This window comes from Phyllobates terribilis, unplaced genomic scaffold, assembly GCF_046119375.1.
Source record: "Phyllobates terribilis strain yellow unplaced genomic scaffold, ASM4611937v1 Scaffold_3__8_contigs__length_932513732, whole genome shotgun sequence".
In the NCBI taxonomy this organism is placed as follows: Eukaryota; Metazoa; Chordata; class Amphibia; order Anura; family Dendrobatidae; genus Phyllobates; species Phyllobates terribilis.
In genome coordinates, this window is record NW_027362763.1 from 534,266,466 (window position 1) to 534,290,272 (window position 23,807).

Here is a 23,807-nt window from a genome sequence, read left to right on the forward strand (position 1 = left end):
CTGTGCACAAGTGACCTGGATGAGAACTGTGAGTAAAGAACCTGAACTGCAACACCTTGTCTCTGTGCTTCCTCACCGCGTCAACACTACTAGTACTGGGACGCCCCGCACCACAACCACCATCATCACTTTACACTGCCCCGAGGCTATACTCCTCCTGTGGGGAGTTGTACTACACTCTGCTGCATCCACAATACCAGCCTCAGCGGTCTGCCCTGCAGCGGCGGTTCATCCTGACCGCAATCCACGGGTGGCGTAGTCGGACATTAAACCATAAAAACCCCATAAATAGACTGCCGCTGGTTTGACCACCCTGAGCCACGGGACCGGGTCGCCGCCACAGAGACTACAACCCCCAGCATCCACAAAAAGGGCCCGGTTCCGGGTTTCCCACGCGGCCCAGGGGGCGCGTCAACTTTGGCATAGTCGGCAGGATTGCGACCAACCCGCCACAAACGGGTATTGCGCGCCTGAAGAGAAAGAGACTGTATAATTGAAATTGACTGTGTTGAAAATGGCGCCCACCTCAGCAGAACGGACGCCATAATGTGCGCGCCAAAAGACAACTGGAAGCCACCTCCTATCGTGGGCCAGGTCCCAGAATGGCGCCAAAGAAGGAGCCCGCCCCCAACAGCCATGAGTGCGGCTGTAGAGATGTCCATCAACGTGGGGGGGCTGCCCCTGAAAGTGATTGTCAGCAGATGGCCCCAAGACCACCCCCAATGGGGGCGGACAGGAAAGAAAACTGTGGGGCAGGGTGCGGTCTGGATCAGTCTGGACAGACCGCACCCGGGAATGGAAGGAACACCAAACACCACCAGCACCTTGGCCCGTAGCCTGTTGCAGGCTGAACCGCCATGCAGCCTAACAAAGTTGCTGGCACAGCTCCCCAGAGACCCAGAGCATGCGCAAGCCGCGCTAGAAGACCTGGACCGGAGGATGGTCCGGGCACAGCAGGATGTGATCGCCGGGTGGAGGGAGGAGTTGGCCCGGCAAGCCGTAACACGACCGCAGGAGGCGCTACCACCGCCCAGCCACACGCCTGCCTCTGAGGGCGGTGAAGGTGGACCGGATTCCGGGGACGACGCCGCAGAGGAGGCCACAGAGACCGAGGCAGGTAACGGGGACATCATCACCCCAAGCCCTGAGGCCGCAAGCCTGCCCCCGCCTCCCGTTGCGGGACCCGAAGCCCCGGGAACCGTACCTGACACCACGCCTCTGCCTCTACCAGCTAGGCCTCAGGCTGCAAGCGCTGCTGTCACGCCCCGCCCCGCACTGTGCCCTTTAACCCCGGGCGCAATAAAGAAACAGGCGCCACAGGCCTGGTCGCAAGGCCTAGTGCACCCGGGCGTCACTGCCTCACGAGCGCCCCCTTCCTTGACGGTGCCACTCCCGGGCACAACCGGAAGACGCCCACCGGCCTGTCGCCAGGAAGAGTGCCCCCGGGCGCTGCTCCCCAACCGGGGTCCGCTGCCATACTGCCCCTGGGCGCGGATCTATTCGCCCAGCACACCGGCCCGGACGGACTGCCCCTGGTATGGCCGGTCGACCTGGTCAGCAGCTGCCAATGGAGAGACCAGCCCCCGTGCGAACCCCTGATACCAGCTCCGGAGCCCAGAGAGATAAGCCATCCCTCACTGGAGGACGCCCTGTTCGAGTGGGACCCCACTGGAGAAAACCTGATGGGGTTCACCCAGGAAACCCGGGCGGATGCAGCCCGTCGACTGGAGTCCTGCCGCCAGCAGTTTGCGACATTTGAGAGGGAGCGGCGGGAGCGACGTGTCAGGGAGGAGGGGCTCCAAGCACGGAGTGTGGAGCAAAAGAGGAGAGCCCGACAGGATCCCCGAGCCGCCCGCGGTCCCCGAGCCACCGGGACCGTGGTGAAATTCCAGATGGAGCGCGGCTGGTGCTTCATCAAGGATCCTGAGACCACAGACGACGTCTTTGTGACCCGCAGGGACGTCGAGAGCCACCTGCCAGAGGGACATCGCGGACGAGATCTGTACCCTGGTGACGTGGTCACCTACACCCGGCACAAGGGCGCAAAGGGACTATACGCCCTCCGTGTCCATAGAGTGGTAGGAGAGGAGGAGCAGTACCACTTGGACCCCGAGTACCAAGAGGGCCAGGACGGGCCTGAAGATTACCCGGAGGAACAAGGCGCATACGGAGGATACCGTCAGTAGTGAGGAGGAGAAAATGTGCCTATGTATATAGTTACCCGTCAGGGTATAAGAACTGTTGTGGGACTGTTTCCACTGAGAGTGTGGTCCCCGTTGGGACTGATATAGAACTGATAAAAGTTGCCCCCTTTCCTAAACCTGGCTGGGGACTCAGAACAGCCATCCCCTTTCCCTACCTGGCCGAGGACTGAGAGCGGCCGTCCCTGTAAATAGTTGCGCTTCCTAAAGCGCCCCCTACTGGTTTTATAAAAAGACTGCAACGTCTACCTCAAGACAAATTTACTGGACTGTTGCACCTTTAAGAAGAAAGAACACCTGGTCGCAAGTAGCACAGCGGCCGGTACCCAAGAATGTGTTTTACTTGAGAATGTTTTATACTGAAAAGTTTTATATGCTGCTAAAAGAGTTTTATGGTATTTTATATGTGTAATACTTGTTAAAAGAGGAAAGTGTACCGGTAATGTTGAAGGAGAAAAGTGCCTCCCATAAAGGGAGGGGTTAAATGGTTATTGTCTTATATGCGAATGCATTCTAAAAATTTTGTATGTTTTTGAATTGTCTTTACTCTTTTCCAGCCCGAGGACGTGCTGTGGTTTACCGGGGGGGAATGTAGTGCCCCGTGGGTTCGGTCGCTACAGAGGTATTGCACCTCAACCAGAGGTGTGATATCCCACTCCCGGGTAAGGTTGGTGTGTGGACCGGGACTCCGTTAGCTGCATGCATCACACACACCCCATTTCCGGGGGACAGCTCAACGGTGCTCCCATTAGTACAGTAATGCAGGCACGACAGATCATGTCCCTGGCTGGAGTGGGGAGGGGGGAGGAAAACCCAGTGATGTAGGAGCAGGAGGGGACGGTTTCTGGGCATAGGTAGGAGCCCATTGGTTGCAAGTCACCTGGGCTCATACACTAGGGGAAGGTTTATAAGGTGGGTACCATCTTAGTTCTGGGTGGAGTTGAGTACAGTGCAGAGAGAGGAGAAGTTCAGCCAGAGAGGGCTGACAGGGAGCTGTGGCTCAGTCTGGGCCCAGCTCCACGAGGCAGGCCTAGGGTGAAGGCCGGAGCCAGAAGAGAGGAACAGAAAGGAAAAGAAGGGAACAGAAACAGAAAGGAACAGCAAAGAAAGAGAAGTACCCAAAGTGTAGAAAGGCCCAGAGACACGAAGGCGGAAGGAACCCTAAGGTCCCAGGAGATTACGGGTGACAGGTTGGCAGAACAGGGTACCGGATCCCAAGTGGGTGGAGGTGACTAATCCTTAACCAAGAACCGGTGGTCGTGATCATTTACTGGTGCGACCCCTCACTACACCTACTAGGAAGGCACACCACATAGGGTCAGGGAAGTGGACACCCAGTCCTCCCAGGAGAAGACCCGAGGCAGCTGGACAGAAGTAGTGTCACTGGTGGGGCACGGCTGACGAAAGGATAGAAGGGAGTCCTGTGCCACACTCCGGAATTGCCTGGGGGTTGATCGACCCCCCTGCCTGGTGGACGCAGCACGGCTCAGGCGGTCCTATCTGTGCACAAGTGACCTGGATGAGAACTGTGAGTAAAGAACCTGAACTGCAACACCTTGTCTCTGTGCTTCCTCACCGCGTCAGCACTACTAGTACTGGGACGTCCCGCACCACAACCACCATCATCACTTTACACTGCCCTGAGGCTATACTCCTCCTGTGGGGAGTTGTACTACACTCTGCTGCACCCACAACACCAGCCTCAGCGGTCTGCCCTGCAGTGGCGGTTCATCCTGACCGCAATCCACGGGTGGCGTAGTCGGACATTAAACCATAAAAACCCCATAAATAGACTGCCGCTGGTTTGACCACCCTGAGCCACGGGATCGGGTCGCCGCCACGGAGACTACAACCCCCAGCATTCCACCAAAAGGGCCCGGTTCCGGGTTCCCCACGCGGCCCAGGGGGCGCGTCAGAAACGTTGAGTTTCATCTGCATATGTTATGTCTATTTTTGTTCTCTATCTTGCTTTCTCTGTTGCGTACATTTTTTTCTCCTTACTTGCTGAACTGATGTTGTCTTCCTGATATGACATAAAAGCTGTGCTGTATCACCCCTTGAAGCCACATTCCCCTCCTTGTATAGTATTCCTGGTTTAACACTACATGAACTATTAATAAATGAGTAACTTTCTGAGCATTTACAGGAGGGCTGCAGGCAGAGTAAATAAGACTCAGAAGGAGTTTTCCAGACTTCAGGTTAATTTCCGCAGTCACTCCATGTACATATAAATTGGTGCATTACGCATGCTGTCAGGATTCCCCTCAATTGTCAGATCGAGCAAACATGATCGCTAGTATATGATCTGTATACTAGAGGTCGAATGACGACTAGATTCTCTCCTGATTTTCTCAGTGTTCTATTAAGAGAAGCGAATGATAACCTAGTTAGCACGTGACTGCCAATATGCAAATCGCACATGACCGCCCAATCAATCTGGCAATAGAGGGGAATCCTGACAGTGTGCATTCATTAATATGCAGTCAGATTAAGTGACTGTACTTCAAGCCCAGAAACATCCTTTAAAGGGGTTTTCCAATTTAAGTAAAGTAATCCCCAAATGCTTTTATGCTTCTACAATAACAATCAGAGAAGGTTGTCACTCTCCCCGGGTCCTGTGCGCTCTCTGGCTAGCTACAGGTGCACTGTCAACATGATGTTACCTCTACAGTCAATAATTGAGTTCAACAGCTCATGTTTTATGGGTAGAGTCACTTAGATCACTGGAGATCACTTTTCCTAAAAGAAATCTGTGAACAGGTTTGTGCTAATCAATCTAAGAACTGCATGATGTAGGGAAAGAGAGCCTGATTCCAGTGATGTATTACTGGACTGCTTGGTGTAGTTTTGATAGAATCCCCATTTTCTCTGCTGTAGATGTAGCAGTGGCAGAATGCTGAGCTGTGTATAACCCTGCTATACACCTTAAAGCTGCCAATTAGGTGTGGGGGTGGGGTTACACAGATTTGCCTGATCGGCATGCACGTGAGACCTGGTCCAACAGTGATAATCTCCTGCTGATAAAACACTGATTATATTGAAAATACAGCAAAATACAGCCTAGTAATGATTACATATTACATCATGATTACATATCCAAATCCTGCTGACAAATTCCCATTAAAGTAGAAAACCCTGATAAGTTCCTGGAAGGGGAAAAAGATGTCACTTTCTCATAATAATTTACATTACAAATTTTCAGATATTCACATATATTGTATTTTGTTAAACAAAATTTGTAAAAGAGGTATGCATGAATAGTTGCTATTAGGCTGGTAAGGTAATTAAATGACATTTTAAAGGGCAGCATAACATATTTGAACTCTTTACAGTTGTAACCATATTCAAAAAGCATTCTCCCATGGAACCATTTGGAAGGCCCACTTACATCGATCATTCAGTGCCATTGTTTTCGGCAGTTCTGTTTTACACAGCCAAAAACTATAATCATTTATTCAAACTAAAAGGTCATCGTTCTCGGCTGTGCATCGTCCTGAGCATTTTGATCGTTTGTCAGGTGATCGGCAGCCTGGTAATTGTGCAGCATAATTACACATTACCAAAAAGGAATTGTCTAAAGTGGATAACCCCTTGAAACAAATGTGTCAGACTCAGGTCTCCTATGCTACCCTGTCTGAGGAAATCATAATATAGAGGGGAAGACACTGAGCTCAGGACTATATAATGGTAGAACTATTGCCAGTACTTAAAGAAAATGTCTGTAAGCTCTGCTTTGCTGACCGTACACAATCATTATTGGGTTGATCAAATTTTATTGAATTGGTAAAATTGCAATATGCTTGTAGAAACAATCAACTTTGCATAAATTTGTTTTAAAAATCCACTCAATTCTCAGTTGTGCAGTGCACGTTGCCTATGTTACCATCCACCCCTTACTGTGTCAGAGGTGGCCTGTGGCAAGGAGCGCACAATTGCAAGTTCTATGCTTTAAATCCTGCGCACCTTTCCTCAGCAAACAGGAATCTAGGAAGCAGACGGGAGGTGTGTTAAATTACTGTGTAAGTCATATAATTATTTTTTAATTTGAATTATGGAAAAACTTTTTTTTATTTATTTAAAGGCTGCATTCACACGTTGCTGCATCAGTGTGGTTTTACCACCACATTTTTGCAGAGTTTTTTGAAGAATCCCAGCAAAACGGTATGTCAAAAACTACTAGCGTACATTATATTCTGTGTCACTATGACACGCCCTGCAGATAGGGCAACATTTTACTGAACAGTAAGCTCAAGGATACACTCTAAGTGATGTTCTCAAGTGTGTGATCGGGCTATTGATTAAACAGCTGAAATGAGAAATTCCTCCAAATTCTGGTCATAGACATGAAACTTCTCTAAGGACATGAGCTGTTAGGGCTCACATGACCATATGACTCAGACGAGCGCTATGTGATGTTTTGTCAGATAGCACTTGGAGCAATGTTATACTATGGGGCTGATCTGCTACAGCATGCTGTGAGTGGCTCCGCAAATCAGATTACTTGCACCCATTCAAGTCTATCAGTAAAACATCGGACTGCACTCGGATGTCATGACAGACAATGGAGAAGATGAAGAAATTAAGTTCTCCGTCTTCTCCGCACCTTTGATATGATTCTCTCATGCAAGAGAATCGGATCACAGTAAACTAACGCTTTGCTCAAACTCTGATCCGAGTGTCATTACCATAATCAATCCGATTGATTATGGTGAGCGAGTCCTGAATAACAGCTTGTACTTAGAGCAGGAGTGCTCACTGAAGGACTACTTAGGCTCTTCTCCAGCATCTCCAGAAGACTAGCACCTGCATGACTTGGACAACCCCTTATTAATAGTCTCATTACTGTTCTCCAACATGGTCAAAGCTCACAGATCTGCTGTGAGTTCAACAGTTATTGGCCACATTTGTGCTTTCCTTTTGGATGTATAGGTCTAGAGGATTTCTCAAACGATATCAACACCAGTAGGCTCTGACATATGCGTGCGTGCATAGTCATATAGTGGCGTATGTTTGCCATCAGCTCTTGAAACAAAAAAAATACCCGTTTGGCATCCACCCATGAATGTCTGCCTATGAATACAAAATTGGCCTACTCGCTGGAAATTTTCATTGTGAATAAGCTACAAAAAGACTGTTAATGCAGGATAAATATAGCCTCACTCACATATGTAAAATGAACATCACACATCATTACTGACCACATAGTGAACAACAGGAATTGTTGATTTAATATACAAAAGAATGTAAGATTATCTAGTCTGAATAGACTGCAGCTAAATATTAAGGAGACAGCCATATTCTACATGTATTTTAAATAATATAAGGACGCATTTTTTTTTTCTGCGTACACGGATCTGCTTATTCCTGCATTTTTACATGGAGCCCCCACTTTTGCTCTAGACAAGTCAGTTCTGCAGAGTTCTCTTCTATTTGACTAGGCTTGTAAAGATGAGCTAAAAGTCCTTCCACTTCCTGGCACTCTTCAGTGCCAACTTCATCTGCTGCTTTGCTATGAAAGTTTGGTATATAAAGGTGATGGCTGGTTGGACTCCAGTCTACAAAGAGAGTATCGCAGTCACTAAAGTCTGTGCCATCTGCAGCTTGTCCTATAGTAGATTCTTCTATTTCATTCGTTTCATTATTTACTAAATCTGGTTTGATAAAGTTTTCATCATTTTTTGGGAGGTATGTAAACGGCTCTTCTAACATATTTGACTTCTGGTAAGCTTCTTCTGTAGTGTTTTCTTGGATGGAAGCTATAATGGTATTACATTTGATTCGCCCATACAGATCTTCCTCCTTGTTTACAGCTACAGTCGATACCGTTGATGTCTTAGGTACAAGATTATGTGGCATGTCATATGGTGACACTTGTGTCCTAGTGACTGGCGCTTGTACCAGAAGGCTGACGTAGCCATGATCATCGTCTTCTGTAACTTGGGAATCATGACTGGTATCAAACCCACCATCTTTGAAGTACAGATCTGTCTTGACCTGTGTTTTTTCTTCTTTGTCAGCCATCATGTTACTTTTCTCATTAGATTTGCTAGACTCAATATTGATGACATTTATTGTAACATTATAAGTATCAACAAAGGCTACGTTATTATTATAGTTGGATGTTATATTCTGAAACAGAGAACAGAAATAATGGCATATTAACATAATTCTTACAATAATCTTCTAGTCGTTTTTTGCCTAGAATACTTCACTTGACAAAAACTTTAGCTCGGTAATCTGCCCTATACATCCCCTATCCATATATCCCATCTATTCTATGTTTTATGTGCATATTCTATAATCAGAAACCAGTAATAATGATAATCATTCATCCACCAGCATTCTTATAATAGAAATTAATACTATTTTATTCAACAGAACCCATATGGAAATCTGGCAAAAAAACAATTACAGTATCTGAAAAGTAGCTTTGTATCAAACATACACTGCTCAAAAAATAAAGGTAACACTTAAACAACAGAATATAACTCCAAGTAAATCAAACTTCTGTGAAATCAAACTGTCCACTTAGGAAGCAACACTAATTGACAATCAATTTCACATGCTGTTGTGCAAATGGAATAGACAATAGATGGAAATTATTGGCAATTATCAAGACACCCTCAATAAAGGAGTGGTTCTGCAGGTGGGGACCACAGACCACATCTCAGTACCAATGCTTTCTGGCTGATGTTTTGGTCACTTTTGAATGTTGGTTGTGCTTTCACACTCGTGGTCGCATGAGACGGACTCTACAACCCATAGAAGTTGCTCAGTTAGTGCAGCTCATCCAGGATGGCACATCAATGTGAGTTGTGGCAAGAAGGTTTGCTGTGTCTGTCAGCGTAGTGTCCAGAGGCTGGAGGCGCTACCAGGAGACAGGCCAGTACACCAGGAGACGTGGAGGGGGCTGTAGGAGGGCAACAACCCAGCAGCAGGACCGCTACCTCGGCCTTTGTGCAAGGAGGAACAGGAAGAGCACTGCCAGAGCCCTGCAACATGACCTCCAGCAGACCACAAATGTGCATGTGTCTGCACAGACGGTTAGAAACCGACTCCATGAAGGTGATATGAGGGCACAACGTCCACAGATGGGGGTTGTGCTCACAGCCCAACACTGTGCAGGATGCTTGGCATTTGCCACAGAACACCAGGATTGGCAAAGTCGCCACTGGCGCCCTGTGCTCTTCACAGATGAAAACAGGTTCACACTGAGCACATGTGACAGACGTGACAGAGTCTGGAGACTCCATGGAGAGCGATCTGCTGCCTGCAACATCCTTCAGCATGACTTGTTTGGCAGTGGGTCAGTAATGGTGTGGGGTGACATTTCTTTGGAGGGCCACACAGCCCTCCATGTGCTCGCCAGAGGTAGCCTGACTGCCATTAGGTACCGAGATGAGATCCTCAGACCCCTTGTGAGACCATATGCTGGTGCGGTTGGCCCTGGGTTCCTCCTAATGCAGGACAATGCCTGACCTCATGTGGCTGGAGTGTGTCAGCAGTTCCTGCAAGATGAAGGCATTGAAGCTATGGACTGGCCCACCCGTTCCCCAGATCTGAATCCGATTGAGCACATCTGGGACATCATGTCTCGCTCCATCCACCAACGTCACGTTGAACCACAGACTGTCCAGGAGTTGGCGGATGCTTTAGTCCAGGTCTGGGAGGAGATCCCACAGGAGACCATCCGCAACCTCATCAGGAGCATGCCCAGGCATTGTAGGAAGGTCATACAGGCACATGGAGGCCACACACAATACTGAGCCTCATTTTGACTTGTTTTAAGGACATTACATCAATGTTGGATCAGCCTGTAGTGTGTTTTTCCACTTTAATATTGGGGGTGACTCCAAATCCAGGCCTCCATTGGTTAATAAATTTGATTTCCATTGATGATTTTTGTGTGATTTTCTTGTCAGCACATTCAACTTTGTACAGAACAAAGTATTCAATGAGAATATTTCATTCATTTAGATCTAGGATGTGTTATTTGAGTGTTCCCTTTATTTTTTTGAGCAGTGTATAACATATTCTTACTATATGAACAAGGTATAATACAATCTTACAATACTTACAAGAATTTGTGGTTTTTCGAGGTTGTCAACATAAATATACTTATGAACACCGTATCCTGCGCCAAAAACTACAAAGATAACCAGAGAGGCTGACAAAATATATAACATAATGTGTATTCTCTCTTCAGAAGTGAGATCTGCAACAAAATAACTGTAAGTTACATAAAGTCAATTTACATAAATAAGTACATTCTTCATTACCCTGCCATGGACATTTATATATAATCGCTATATGGTGATATTAAATGGTTGGCCTAAAGTTGCATACATTTTGCATTTTTCAAGCATGAGCAAGAAGAAAGTGAATGTGATGAAAACAAGTCCTTTTTCCACTACGGACAAATATAAATTGCAACAAATAGCAGACTAAAAACTTTCAAGGTGGGGGGGAGGGCAGGGAAGAAATGTAAAAGAAATAAGATTGGTTGGCAATACTGACACTATTACTGCTCTCAATCTACTCTCAAGGTGCAGCAGCAAGTTTGTAGTTAGTTACACATGGCAGCATTACTTTTATAGCACAAATCAATAATAACATAATTAGCATCTTCTTGACCAGGATTCATGTATAAAGAATAGCTAAGTGTTTGGAAACATTTTTGGATATTCTTTATCCCTTTAATTGCCAGCTAATCAATGGGATTTCAGGTCCTTAGACTCCCCAGCAAATCAGACAAAAATCCCCTGACTAGAGTGCAGTTCCTGAGACAGGCGTGCACAGGTTTTGCCTGAACGTGCAGACAGAGCAGATGACGGATTCACTAGAAATCTCTTCTCCACTCTGTGTTCGCGCTCAGGCAAGACCTGTAAGTGCTGACTCAATAGAAATGTCCACCCAGCTAGGGTTAAAAGAATAAGAATAAAGCAGCAAAAGAATGTTATGCTAAGTTATATAGATAGGCCGGGTTCCCACTAGCATATCGCATTCGATGCGATATGCTAATGACACTCGGCTCCTGCTCTGCTGCGAGCGGAAGCCAAGTGTCAATGCACCGTGCTCAGATGCTCTCGCACGGAGAGGACCACAGCACAGCTGCAGAGGGGATGGAGAAATCAATTTCTCCATCTCCTCTGCTGTTGACATCAGCGGGTATTGCACTGCACTCGGGTGATATCCGAGTGCAGTGCGATGTTTCACACGCACCCATAGATTATATGGGTGCGTGCGATCCGAATGCAGCATGAAATCGCAGCATGCTACGATTTTTTTTCCAGTCCGATCGGCGCTGGAAAAAAAAATCGTCACTGAGCACACCATCATAGGATTAAATTAGTCCGAATGCAATCCGATTTTTTATCGGATTTCATTCGTCTGATTTAATCGCAAGTGAGAGCGAGCCCATACAGTGACAAGCAAAACAGTAACAATGTTTTGAACTTATGACTTTCAGGCTCCATTTCTTACCATCCACCACTGCTTCCAACGTGAGACTACCATCACTTTATAGACAATCATCTTGGCTATCTCATATAAAAATTTGACTTGCATATTTCGCATATGATTAGTTATGCAGATTCTTCCCGTGTCACTGCATTGTTACTGTTTTGTTCCTGTTTTTCTTCCTGTATACTACAAAATACAACCTGTTCTCACATTCCCTAATAGCTTAGATAATCAGATACTTTGTTTATTTGGAATATTAATCAATATTTATCAATATTTTTTAAGCTAATGTCATTGATGGGTTAACTTTAGGGTAATACATAAATGCTTTATCTGTGAAACTTAGATAAAAAAAAGGGGGTAGTCACAGTGGCGTACCTTAAAGATTATTATAGGCCCAATGCAAAATCTCCAACAGGGCTCCCAACTATCATAGATCTTTAACAGTTATAGTTTGTTCATATTGGGCAAATTACCTTTTGGGCCTCCTAGACTCCAGGACCTGGGTTTGATTGCAACCTTCCACCTATTATAGTTGCGTCCCTAGTGAGTCAGCAGCACATGTCCCGTTATTTGGATTAAAAAGAAGCTCTTCAAATCATTGGATCTTGAGGCTGGGTGCTATCGCTGACTCCATTTCAGGCTTGTATCAGTGTGTCGGCTAGACGGATGAAGCCTAGCTGGTTGATGAGCACCAGGATAAATCCATTTGGGTGCTTCATCTATGTTACTTTTTTCTACGTGATAGGTGGGGTTCTGCCTTCCCCCACTAATCATCAAAATAAAGGACCCATCAACCTTAAGTCAAGTAAGCTCTACTGCACATACAGCTGTCCTTTGGATATAGGTCATTCAAGGGTGGTGCAGCTCCTGGGAGCAAACCACTACCAATATAACATCAATAACCTATAATAAATTAATAAAAGGCCATCAATATGCCATGAAATACCTGGCGAACAATTTTTTTGTCATAGTAATTTTCATATCAACAGTAAAACATGTTGATTTGAGGGGTTAGGAGTGTGAAACCCCCTCACAGAAAAGTAAGATAAGAAATATCCTAGTAATGTGCAATAATTTCTTATAGAGTGAAGACTAAAACGAAAGAGTCATGGTCGCTTCGTCATTCTCCATGCGCAGAACTTTTACCAAGCAATCCCAGAACAGACACCTATAACACGGTAACATTCAAGTGAAGTGCCTGCATAGCAGCGGGTAGACATGATGTGGTACAGGTAAAAAGAAGTCTGAAGATGTTCCTCTGCTGTACTACCAGATGGTTCTTAATCTTAGTGTCCAGTGATGTTCATGGATGTTGATTCAAACATTAAGACAAGCCATCTTAGTATTGCAGAAGACACATTCAAATGAGTGGGCATCTACATATATAATACAAGGATACATTGGGTCTGCCATAGTGGAAGCTGCTCTTATAGAGTGGTTATCTGTTATGCTTATAGATAGGAGTGCTTAGTGACACAGGAATTGTCTACAAGAAATTAAACACTGATTAAATATCGTAGAAAATTCCAGCATCAATCTTACCTGTTTTAGTTCTTATACATGTATAATTTGAAAAGTTACTTTCTTTGGGGCTCCGCAATTTTGCAGATACACAGATATTTGTTTGCAGGTCTAACAATTTTTTCTCACAGTATGGCCTCTAAAAGAAGAACATGCATAACATTCTTATTTTTATTCATTGCATACATGTAATTTTCTCATTTATATCTACTTGTCATACTGGTCCCTTTATGAGCTGCAATAATAAAGGTACAGATGTAGCAGCCATCATCATGACAGTGGCTGTACTATGTTAATAGCGTAGCACACCTCAGCGTTCTACACTATCTGCGTCGTATTGTTGTGCTCATTTACCTTCAATGAACATCTCGCACTGGACTTCACTTATCAAAACTGCCAGACAAAACAAGCCTGGTTGAAACCAATCACAGTTCAGCTCTCGTTTCCACATCAGTTTAAGAATTAAACATTGGGCTGGAAAGAATGTTTATAAGGCTCCTGAACTTCCTTCTGTATTTGACAAGGGACTGAAATCACAAGAAAGCTCAAATTCACCAGCTGGGTCCTGTCTCCAATACAAGGTTGCCAACTGGACTTTTATTTTTTTTCTGGACAGCTTATAATCACTTACGGACCATATATTTTATGGACACATTGAAAAACCATAATAAATCATTATGATTGTAAGTTTTACATGTCTACAGCCCATAGTTCTGACATGAACACATTAGTTTCATTCACTATAAAATGTAAAATGATGATAATTACAGTCAAAATAAAGTGTATAAGTTTCTTCAGCTTCAAAAAAATCACGGATGCCTTACATTTTTCTTATGGACTGAGTAAAAAAGTGCTCTAATTTTTAAGGACTGTCCTTGCAACTCTGCTCTAATATCACCAACTTCATAGCTATGTAAACGTACTGGCATAGGTTAACAGACTCGTAGCCCAGCTTATAATTGTGTGACTTTTTAAAAACTTGCAATTTATGAACTGTGTGGGGACAGTATAGGGGGGTGGGAGCTTGGGGGAGACAGTATGGAGAGGTGGAAACATGGGTAGGACAGTATGGAGAGGTGAGAGTGTGGGGGGGGGACACTGAAGATGGGGACAACATGAAGGAGGACCGTGTAGAGGAGATAGTTCATAAGGAAGGACAGTGTGGCAGTTATAGTTCATAAGGTTCAGTGTTGTGGTAATGTAAAAGAGTGGACAATGTGGAGGCAAGGTATTATAAGAAGGACAGTGTGTGGGCCATATTTTGTGCAGGAAGCACAGTAAAGGGCAATTATTTATTCAGAGGCATAGCATGGGAGATATTTTTATTCATATCAGGATGTGCTGCCGAAGGCCAGAGAAGGGGGAATTCTGCAGAGTAAAGCTATGGACATGAAATCTTATCATGGCATCTGTACTACATGGGGACAAAAGCAATGAGAACAACACCAATCAGATAAGACGTTATATGTAAGGTATCTCGAAGTAAATATTTATTTGTGATACTGACTGAGTCTAATCAGTGCTGTGGTTTCTGTATCGTCCATAGTCTGATGATGACTGGTAACAACAACTCCTAGTATCTACTTACCATTGTTAAGGACTTACTGGGAGATGCAGGTTCATGCTTGATGCTGCATATATGTACTGATGGTGGTTCTGGTGATGTGCTCATGTACTGTTGATAATTCTGGTGATGTATTAATGGTGGTTTCGGGGATGCATTCATGTACTGACAATGGTTTTGGTGATTTATTCATATATCAATTGAATTGTTAGTATTCATAGTTTAAATTGAGTTTTGAGGTGTCAGACTCGTTTTACACAATTATTTGTATTTTTATGCATTGACAGTAAACACACTATAACCATAACACTGAAACTTGAGAAGAATAATACTAATGATTGCGTTACAATAGGTAAGATATGTTAGGCAACAGTTCAACAGTTAATTCTTGAAATGGATATGTTGAAAGCAAGAAAAATTGGCAGCTATAAGGATCTCCGTAAATTTAACAAGGGCCAGTTGGATTTAGAGTATTTCTAAAATGTTAGGATTTGTGGAGTGTTCCAAGTATTCATTGGTTAGTATCTACCAAAAGTGGTCAAAGGAAAAATGACTGGTCAATGGAATATGTTTTATTATTTTCCTGATCAATAATTACAGATGTCCCAAGGGAACAGAAGGGAGCTCTCATCCATAGCTGCAAATGCAAACTGAGATAGTGGAACAGTGTACTGAGTCCTTGACCAAGGTGAGGGTGCATTGCAGCTCCTCCATTTGCGTAAAAAATAAAACTCATTTTGTCAGCCACTAAGATAATAACATGTTTACTGCTTTTATGATTTTTAAGGTGGATAAGTTCCCTATATAACTGTTTCAGTAGTTTAATATGCGTTTTGGAGGTGACAGACTTCCTTTAAGCAACATGGTCCAAATATTTTGGATTCTACAGGTGAAACATTAAAAAGCTTAAAAACCACATGGCTGGAAAACTACATTGAAAAGCTGTGACAATTCATGTTCACACTATTTGTAGTTTTTCTGGTACAAGCACACGTGCTCACCTGCTTGATAACATTATACAATGGGCTCTGAATCTCCGGAACTTTTTTAAACATCAGTTTTGAACAGTGACTTACCTCGTCACATCCAAAGTTGTTGTGTCCAGGTATCGCTAGTTCATATGATATGTCTGAATCATAAATACTACTGAGGTCTCCAGCAATGTGTGTCAAATTTATTGTTAATGAGGTGTTGGTGAGAAAAAGGTTAACCTTTGGAGGATCAAGTACAGCTAAAATAAAAAGAAAGAAACTCACAGTAAATTGAATGTAGTAAGACCTTATTTACACACGCATATTGGTTTCCATTATTACAGGAATCAAAAGGGATATGAGGGGTCCGTGTACCAGTCCAGATCTTAACAGATATCATTGGATTCAGTCAGAGAGCAATAGAACAAGACAACATAACAGTCCAGACCCTAATGTTGTTGCCAAATACACCAAACTGATCACATTATTAACAACTATATTATCGAATATACCATTCAAGTGAATCTGTCAGCAGGGTTTGTTATGTAATCTAAGAGCAGCATGAAGTCGAGACAGAGACCCTGATTCCAGCAAAGTATCATTAGTTTACTGGGTGCAGCAGTAATGATAGAGTCATAGTTTTCTATGATGCAGATCTAGCAGTGCTTGGAATGACGAGCTGTGTATAACCTCATCACATCGCTGATAAGCAGCTTTCTGTGTAAAATGTTTATGGAAAGAAAGCAGCTAATCAGTGCTGGGAGTGTGGTTGGACTAGGAGGCACAAGGCAGTTTGTCCTGAAGTGATAATCTCCTGCCGAGAAAACACGGTATTGAAACAGCAAAACACAACCTAGTAAGTGACACATCACTGCAATCACGGTCTCTTCCCCTACATCATGGTGCTTTCAAATTACATAACAAAAACCTGGTGACAGATTCCCTTTAATAGCATTTAAGTTACAGGTGCATCTCACAAAATTAGAATATCATCAAATAGTTAATTTATTTCAGTTCTTCAATACAAAAAGTTAAACTCATATTATATAGAGTCATTACAAGCAGTGATCTATTTCAAGTGTTTATTTCTGCTAATGTTGATGATTATGGCTTATAGCCAATGAAAACACAAAAGTCATTATCTCAGTAAATTAGAATACTTTAGGACAACAGCTAGAAAAATGTTCTTAAAATCCAAAATGTTGGCCTACTGAAATGTATGTTCAGTAAATGCCCTCAATACTTGGTCGGGGCTCCTTTTGCATCAATTACTGCATCAATGCGGCGTGGCATGGAGGCGATCAGCCTGTGGCACTGCTGAGGTGTTATGGAAGCCCAGGTTGCTTTGATAGCCGCCTTCAGCTCTTCTGAATTGTTGGGTCTGGTGTCTCTCATCTTCCTCTTGACAATACCCCATAGATTCTCTATGGGGTTAAGGTCAGGCGAGTTTGCTGGCCAATCAAGCACAGTGACACTGTTGTTTTTAAACCAGGTATTGGTACTTTTGGCAGTGTGGACAGGTGCCAAGACCTGCTGGAGAATGAAATTTCCATCTCCAAAAAGCTTGTCGGCAGAGGGAAGCATGAAGTGCTCTAAAATTTCCTTGTAGACGGCTGCGCTGACTTTGGTCTTGATATAACACAGTGGACCTACACCAGCAGATGACATGGCTCCCCAAACCATCACTGGTTGTGGAAACTTCACACTAGACCTCAAGCAGCTTGGATTGTGGCATCTCCACTCTTCCTCCAGACTCTGGGACCTTGATTTCCAAATGAAAATTGGAACTCTGGGACCTTGTGGAGTGTGTTAATGACTGCCTTCTGGACATCTGCCAAGTCAGCAGTCTTCTCCATGATTGTGGAGCCTACTGAAACAGACTAAGGGACATTTTAAACACGTAGGAAGCCTTTTGCAGGTGTTTTTTGTTAATTATTTTAATTTACTGAGATAATGACTTTTGTGTTTTCATTGGCTGTTAGCCATAATGATCAACATTAACAGAAATAAACACTTGAAATAGATCACTGTTTGTAATGACTCTATATAATATATGAGTTTAATTTTTTGTATTGAAGAACTGAAATAAATTAACTTTTTGATGATATTCTAATTTAGTGAGATGCACCTGCATGTCCTCCTCACTAGAGATGAGCGTTGTTCTACTCGAACTGTTCGCCAATCTCAAATTCGAGCTGTTTTGGGCGGTGTTCGAGCCGTTCGGCGAACACGAACAATTTGAGAAAACTTCGGCTGTTCGAGGTTATGTTCGATAACTGTTCGTGCATCAAAATCATAACTGGATTTTTTCTCAGTAATGATGAAAATTAATGTTAATACGCAGTTTGAGTGTACAGCGGGGTGGGGGGAGGGGCAGGGGATGGATCTCTGCAGGAACAATGAAGATCTCCATTTTTTTTTCTCTTTCCCGCATTTGCAGTGGGGAGGTGCAATCTGTCAGCCTATCAGCAGCGCACACACGGAGCGAAGTGCTTTTTTTCACACAAGCAAGGGCATGTGTCATTGGCAGTGTATGTCACATGTCCTTGCCCTATAAGACCAAGCCATTTTCCCCGTCGCCACCATTTTCTCACTGCTGCAGCTGCGTGTTAGACGGCACCGCTGTTGCTGTGTGCGCTATACCTTGTTAATTTCAAGCCAATTTTCGCACAAATCTACAGATAGCTTGGGAGTAGGGAATAGTTGTGATTGCAGTCCTTTTAAGGACTAGGTTACAGCATTTCCTACGACTTTTATCAGGCAGGTCTGTGCTCTTAAATAGATAGATTGTGGGAGTAAAGACTAATTGTAATTGGAGTCCTTTTCAGGACTAGGTTACATCAGTTCCTATCAGTTTTTGCCAGGCAGGTCTGTGCCAGTGCTGTGCAAGTTTTTTTCACAGCATTTGGCTGAATCTAGCAAAGCTAATCCTTTTTGGCCTATTGCAGAGTGTGTTAGTCAGTGGAGTAGCCTATCTGTGTTGCAAGATATACCACCTGTGTATAGAATACCAATTTTTTTACTGCACCTAGTGAAGTAAAATCTTTTGGGCATAGCATCATTCTATTAGTCCATCTATACTGACCTCCATCAGGTTGCAAATTGAATATAATTTTTTTCTGCATCTAGCTCTGAAAAAATATTGGGCTTCTAGCTGTGTGTGGGACTTGTTGTATTAGTCCATCTATACTGACCTCCATCAGGTTGCAAACTGCATATATTTTTTTCTTCATCTACCTCTGAAAAAATATTGGGCTTCTAGCTGTGTGTGGGACTTGTTCTATTAATCCATCTATACAGACCTACATCAGGTTGCAAACTGAATATATTTTTTTCTGCATCTACCTCTGAAAAAATATTGGGCTTCTAGCTGTGTGTGGGACTTGTTGTATTAGTCCATCTATACAGACCTCCATCAGGTTGCAAACTGAATATATTTTTTTCTGCATCTACCTCTGAAAAAATATTGGGCTTCTAGCTGTGTGTGGGACTCGTTGTATTAGTCCATCTATACAGACCTCCATCAGGTTGCAAACTGAATATATTTTTTTCTGCATCTACCTCTGAAAAAATATTGGGCTTCTAGCTGTGTGTGGGACTTGTTGTATTAGTCCATCTATACTGACCTCCATCAGGTTGCAAACTGAATATATTTTTTTCTGCATCTACCTCTGAAAAAATATTGGGCTTCTAGCTGTGTGTGGGACTTGTTCTATTAATCCATCTATACAGACCTCCATCAGGTTGCAAACTGAATATATTTTTTTCTGCATCTACCTCTGAAAAAATATTGGGCTTCTAGCTGTGTGTGGGACTTGTTGTATTAGTCCATCTATACTGACCTCCATCAGGTTGCAAACTGAATATATTTTTTTCTGCATCTACCTCTGAAAAAATATTGGGCTTCTAGCTGTGTGTGGGACTTGTTCTATTAATCCATCTATACAGACCTCCATCAGGTTGCAAACTGAATATATTTTTTTCTGCATCTACCTCTGAAAAAATATTGGGCTTCTAGCTGTGTGTGGGACTTGTTGTATTAGTTCATCTATACTGACCTCCATCAGGTTGCAAACTGAATATATTTTTTCTGCATCTACCTCTGAAAAAATATTGGGCTTCTAGCTGTGTGTGGGACTTGTTCTATTAATCCATCTATACAGACCTCCATCAGGTTGCAAACTGAATATATTTTTTTCTGCATCTACCTCTGAAAAAATATTGGGCTTCTGGCTGTGTGTGGGACTTGTTGTATTAGTCCATCTATACTGACCTCCATCAGGTTGCAAACTGAATATATTTTTTTCTGCATCTACCTCTGAAAAAATATTGGGCTTCTAGCTGTGTGTGGGACTTGTTCTATTAATCCATCTATACAGACCTCCATCAGGTTGCAAACTGAATATATTTTTTTCTGCATCTACCTCTGAAAAAATATTGGGCTTCTAGCTGTGTGTGGGACTTGTTGTATTAGTCCATCTATACTGACCTCCATCAGGTAGCAAACTGAATATATTTTTTTCTGCATCTACCTCTGAAAAAATATTGGGCTTCTAGCTGTGTGTGGGACTTGTTCTATTAATCCATCTATACAGACCTCCATCAGGTTGCAAACTGAATATATTTTTTTCTGCATCTAGCTCTGAAAAAATATTTGGCCTTCTAGCAGTGTGTGGGACTTTCTCTATTAGTCCATCTATACTGACCTCCATCAGGTTGCAAATTGAATATAATTTTTTTCTGCATCTAACCCAGCCAATAGTTTTGGCCTAATACCACAGTTTGGCCACTCAGCTCTGCTCGGTTCCCATCCATTGTTTTTTTGTGCAAACAACTCCAGAGTTGTTAATTAGTTAACCACCAAAATGAGTGGAAAAAGGCCTGCTGCTGGTGGAAAGGGGAATAGGCGTGTTGGGAAGGGGAAAAAAGGTTGTGTCCGTGGGGTAGGTGTTAAAGCAACAGTAACATCTGCAGAAGAAAGACCATCTTCCAGCCAAACTAAAATGTCTACTTCTTTTAGCGGACAATGTGATAAGATCCCTTTCTTACGGCCACGCCAATCGCTACAAATTCCAGATGAGGCACAAAAACAGCAGGTGCTTCAACGGATATCAAGTGCGCCTTTAAGTGGGCTCTCCTCCACATCAACTTCAACATCACAAATACTCCAGTCCTCAAAGGTGTCACCCCAATCACACTTGCTTCCTCACAGCTCCCAAATCTCCAGCTGCCCGTCTGAGTATGAGGTAGAACAGATGGTTGAGTCTGCAGAGCTGTTTACTCATACTATAGCCTGGGAATCAGAGGTCGACTCCAGCGCTTCTGTGAATCCAGACGAGGAAATGATCTGCACTGATGCCCAGAATCTTTATGAGTCGGATCCAGGACCAGACGCAGAAGGTTCTGACCATAATGTAGACCCTCATTCCCAAACTGTAACTCCTGTTGGTGGAGACAATGAGGAAGACGATGATAAGACTCAAATACCTGATTGGAGCGACAACTTTAGTTTTTTGTCAGGGCAGGAACAGGTTGGCTCTGAGGACGACGGGTGTGAAAACGCACAGGGTGATGATGATGAGGTTGGAGATCCCACTTACTGTCAACCCACAGTCAGCCAAGAGATGAGGTCAGCAGAGGAGGTGGAGGAAGATGCTAGTGACGACGAGGTCAGGTTGCGCCTTCCTGGACAGAGACGTAGTACTGGAAGCACGTCAACAACTGCATCCTCAAACACAACTCTGCCTCTCACCACAAGTCGTGGTGGCTCTTCAGGTCGCATGGGTGCTAAGCCTTGCATAGCCTGGGCATTTTTTCAGATCGATAAAGATGACCCAACTCGTGTTATCTGTAACATTTGTCAGCAAAAGCTAAGTAGAGGCCAAAAAATACATAGTTTGAGTACTTCATGCATGAACCGGCACATGGACATGAAGCATAAGTTGCAGTGGGAAGCTCAGTGTGCTACAATGCGGCCTAGCCGGCCGGGCCAACCACCGTCTGCCATATCTTGTGCATCCGCGGCTTCTTCATCCTCTGTGACTGGGGGGACAGCAGTCACACCTGTTTTGGGGCGCAGACCTGCCACCTCTTTACCCGCAACAGCCAGCGTGATTGGCAGGTCATCATTTTCTTTGGAGGTGGTAACACCAGCTGGTGTTGAGCGCTGTCCGACATCGATAGCACCACCTTTGGATCAAGGCAACCTAACATGTCCGCCTGCATCTTCCTCACAGACCGGCAGTTTGCCGGGGACACCCTTATCAACCCCGTCTAAGCACAATAGCCAGCCCTCGGTCCCTCAGATGTGGACAAGTAAAAGACCATTTCCTCCTAGCCATGAGAAAGCTAAGAGGTTGTGACGCGCCCCCTGGGCCAGTGTTGTTGGGGATACCCGGAGTCGGATCACATGGGGGTTGTAGTCTCCGAGTGGCTGTGACCCGGTCCGTGCCCAGGGTGTCAAGCTCAGTGTGTGGCAGTCCTTATGATGTTACTAGATGTTCTTTTGTGTCGACTACGCCACCCGTTGAATTGCGGTCAATACGGCCGCCGCTGCAGCAGGGTCCGCTGAGGCTGGTGATGTATGTGCAGCTCAGGTAGTATAACCCCCAACGGGAGGGGTATAGCCTCAGGGGGTCAGTTGCAGAGGATGGGGGTTGTGGTGGTGCAGCGGGGATGGAAATGAGACTCAGAGTCAGGCTGTGCAGTTCAGGGTTTGTTTACTTACTGCAGTTGTTCTGGTCACTCCGGCCTTAAGTGACCACCCGAGCCGTGCTGCGTCCACCAGGTCCTGGACTCAGCCAACCCCCAGGTGATTCTGGAGCGTGGTCCTGAGCTCCCTTTCTGTCCTGTCCTCTTCTCTGGCCTTCCCCACCAGGGATCCACCTATGTCCGGCTCCCTCGGGCCTCTTGGTGGTAAACCCTTGTCTCTGGGTTCCCTGACCCTATTCCTGGTCTGCCTTCCGGGTGGATTTAGTGGGTGATCGTGGCAGATCGGTCCTGCCCACGACCTCCGGTTCCTGGCTAAGGTGTGCTATAGCCTCTGCCAGCTTGGGATCCGGTACCCTGTTGCCAACTCTTCACCCTCTGGTCTAATTTGGGCTCTTGGAGTTCCTTCTTTCTCCCCCTCTGGGTCTTTCTTTCTCCTCTCTCTCTCTCTTGGCCTTGGAGCTGCTCTTCTCCTCTGCTCTGACAGACTGACCTCACTCTGCAAAAGACTGACGTCTCACAGACTGACCTCACTCTGCAAAAGACCCTGTCCTAAGATGGTGCCCACCTTATATACTCCCTCTATGTGTGAGCTCAGGTGACCAGCACCCAATGAGCTCCTAACTTTACCCAGGCTGCTCCCCCTATCTGCCCCTACACTACTGGGATGTTCCACCCCCCCTCCCACTCCAGCCAGGAACAGACACTGTTGTACCTGCACATTTCTCTAGTGGGAGTACCATCGGTCTGTTCCTCGGAAATGGGATGTGTGTAGTGCATGCAGCTAACTGAGCTCAGTTCCACACTCCATCCTTACCCGGGAGTGGAATATCACACCTCTGGCTTGAGGTGTAATACCCCTGTAGCAGCCGAATCCTCAGGGTGCTACAGTTGAATTTCACCATCTGCAAGTTCTTGGCTACAGAAATGCTGCCTTTCCGCCTGGTGGACACAGAGGATTTTCGAGACCTTATGTCCGTCGCAGTGCCCCAGTACCAGATGCCCAGTCGGCACTACTTCTCAAAGAAAGGTGTGCCTGCGCTCCACCAGCATGTCGCACACAACATCACCGCTTCTTTGAGAAACTCTGTGTGTGACAGGGTGCATTTCACCACAGACACTTGGACGAGTAGGCATGGACAGGGGCGTTACATGTCGCTGACTGGGCACTGGGTAACTATGGTGACATCAGGACAAGGGGCTGCTGTCCAAGTCTTGCCGTCCCCACGAGTTGTGCGTCAATCCTCTTTATGTCAAAGTTCCTCCACTGCTTCTGCCTCCTCAACCTCCTCTCGGTCTTCCACTTTCACCCAAAGCCTGTCTGGTCATGCCACAAGCTTTCTAACTGCGCAGAAGGGATTCTGCAAACCTCCTTAC

General features: G+C 44.7%; 1 protein-coding gene across 2 annotated transcripts in view; it reads right to left on the reverse strand.

Moving 5' to 3' along the window:
* Positions 1-5,151: 5,151 nt before the first annotated feature.
* Positions 5,152-23,807, reverse strand: part of LOC141257139 (interleukin-20 receptor subunit alpha-like) — an 86,285-nt gene continuing 67,629 nt past the window's right edge. Inside the window, exons 4-7 of one of the 2 annotated variants that reach the window (XM_073671318.1) lie at positions 15,828-15,982; positions 13,209-13,326; positions 10,280-10,416; positions 5,152-8,330 (exon numbers count right to left, since the gene is read on the reverse strand). In XM_073671318.1, coding sequence (XP_073527419.1) covers positions 7,560-8,330; positions 10,280-10,416; positions 13,209-13,326; positions 15,828-15,982 — 1,181 coding nt within the window. In that variant the 3' untranslated portion in view covers positions 5,152-7,559. The remainder of the gene's footprint in view (positions 8,331-10,279; positions 10,417-13,208; positions 13,327-15,827; positions 15,983-23,807) is intronic. The other variant, XM_073671317.1, reaches the window with a different exon arrangement.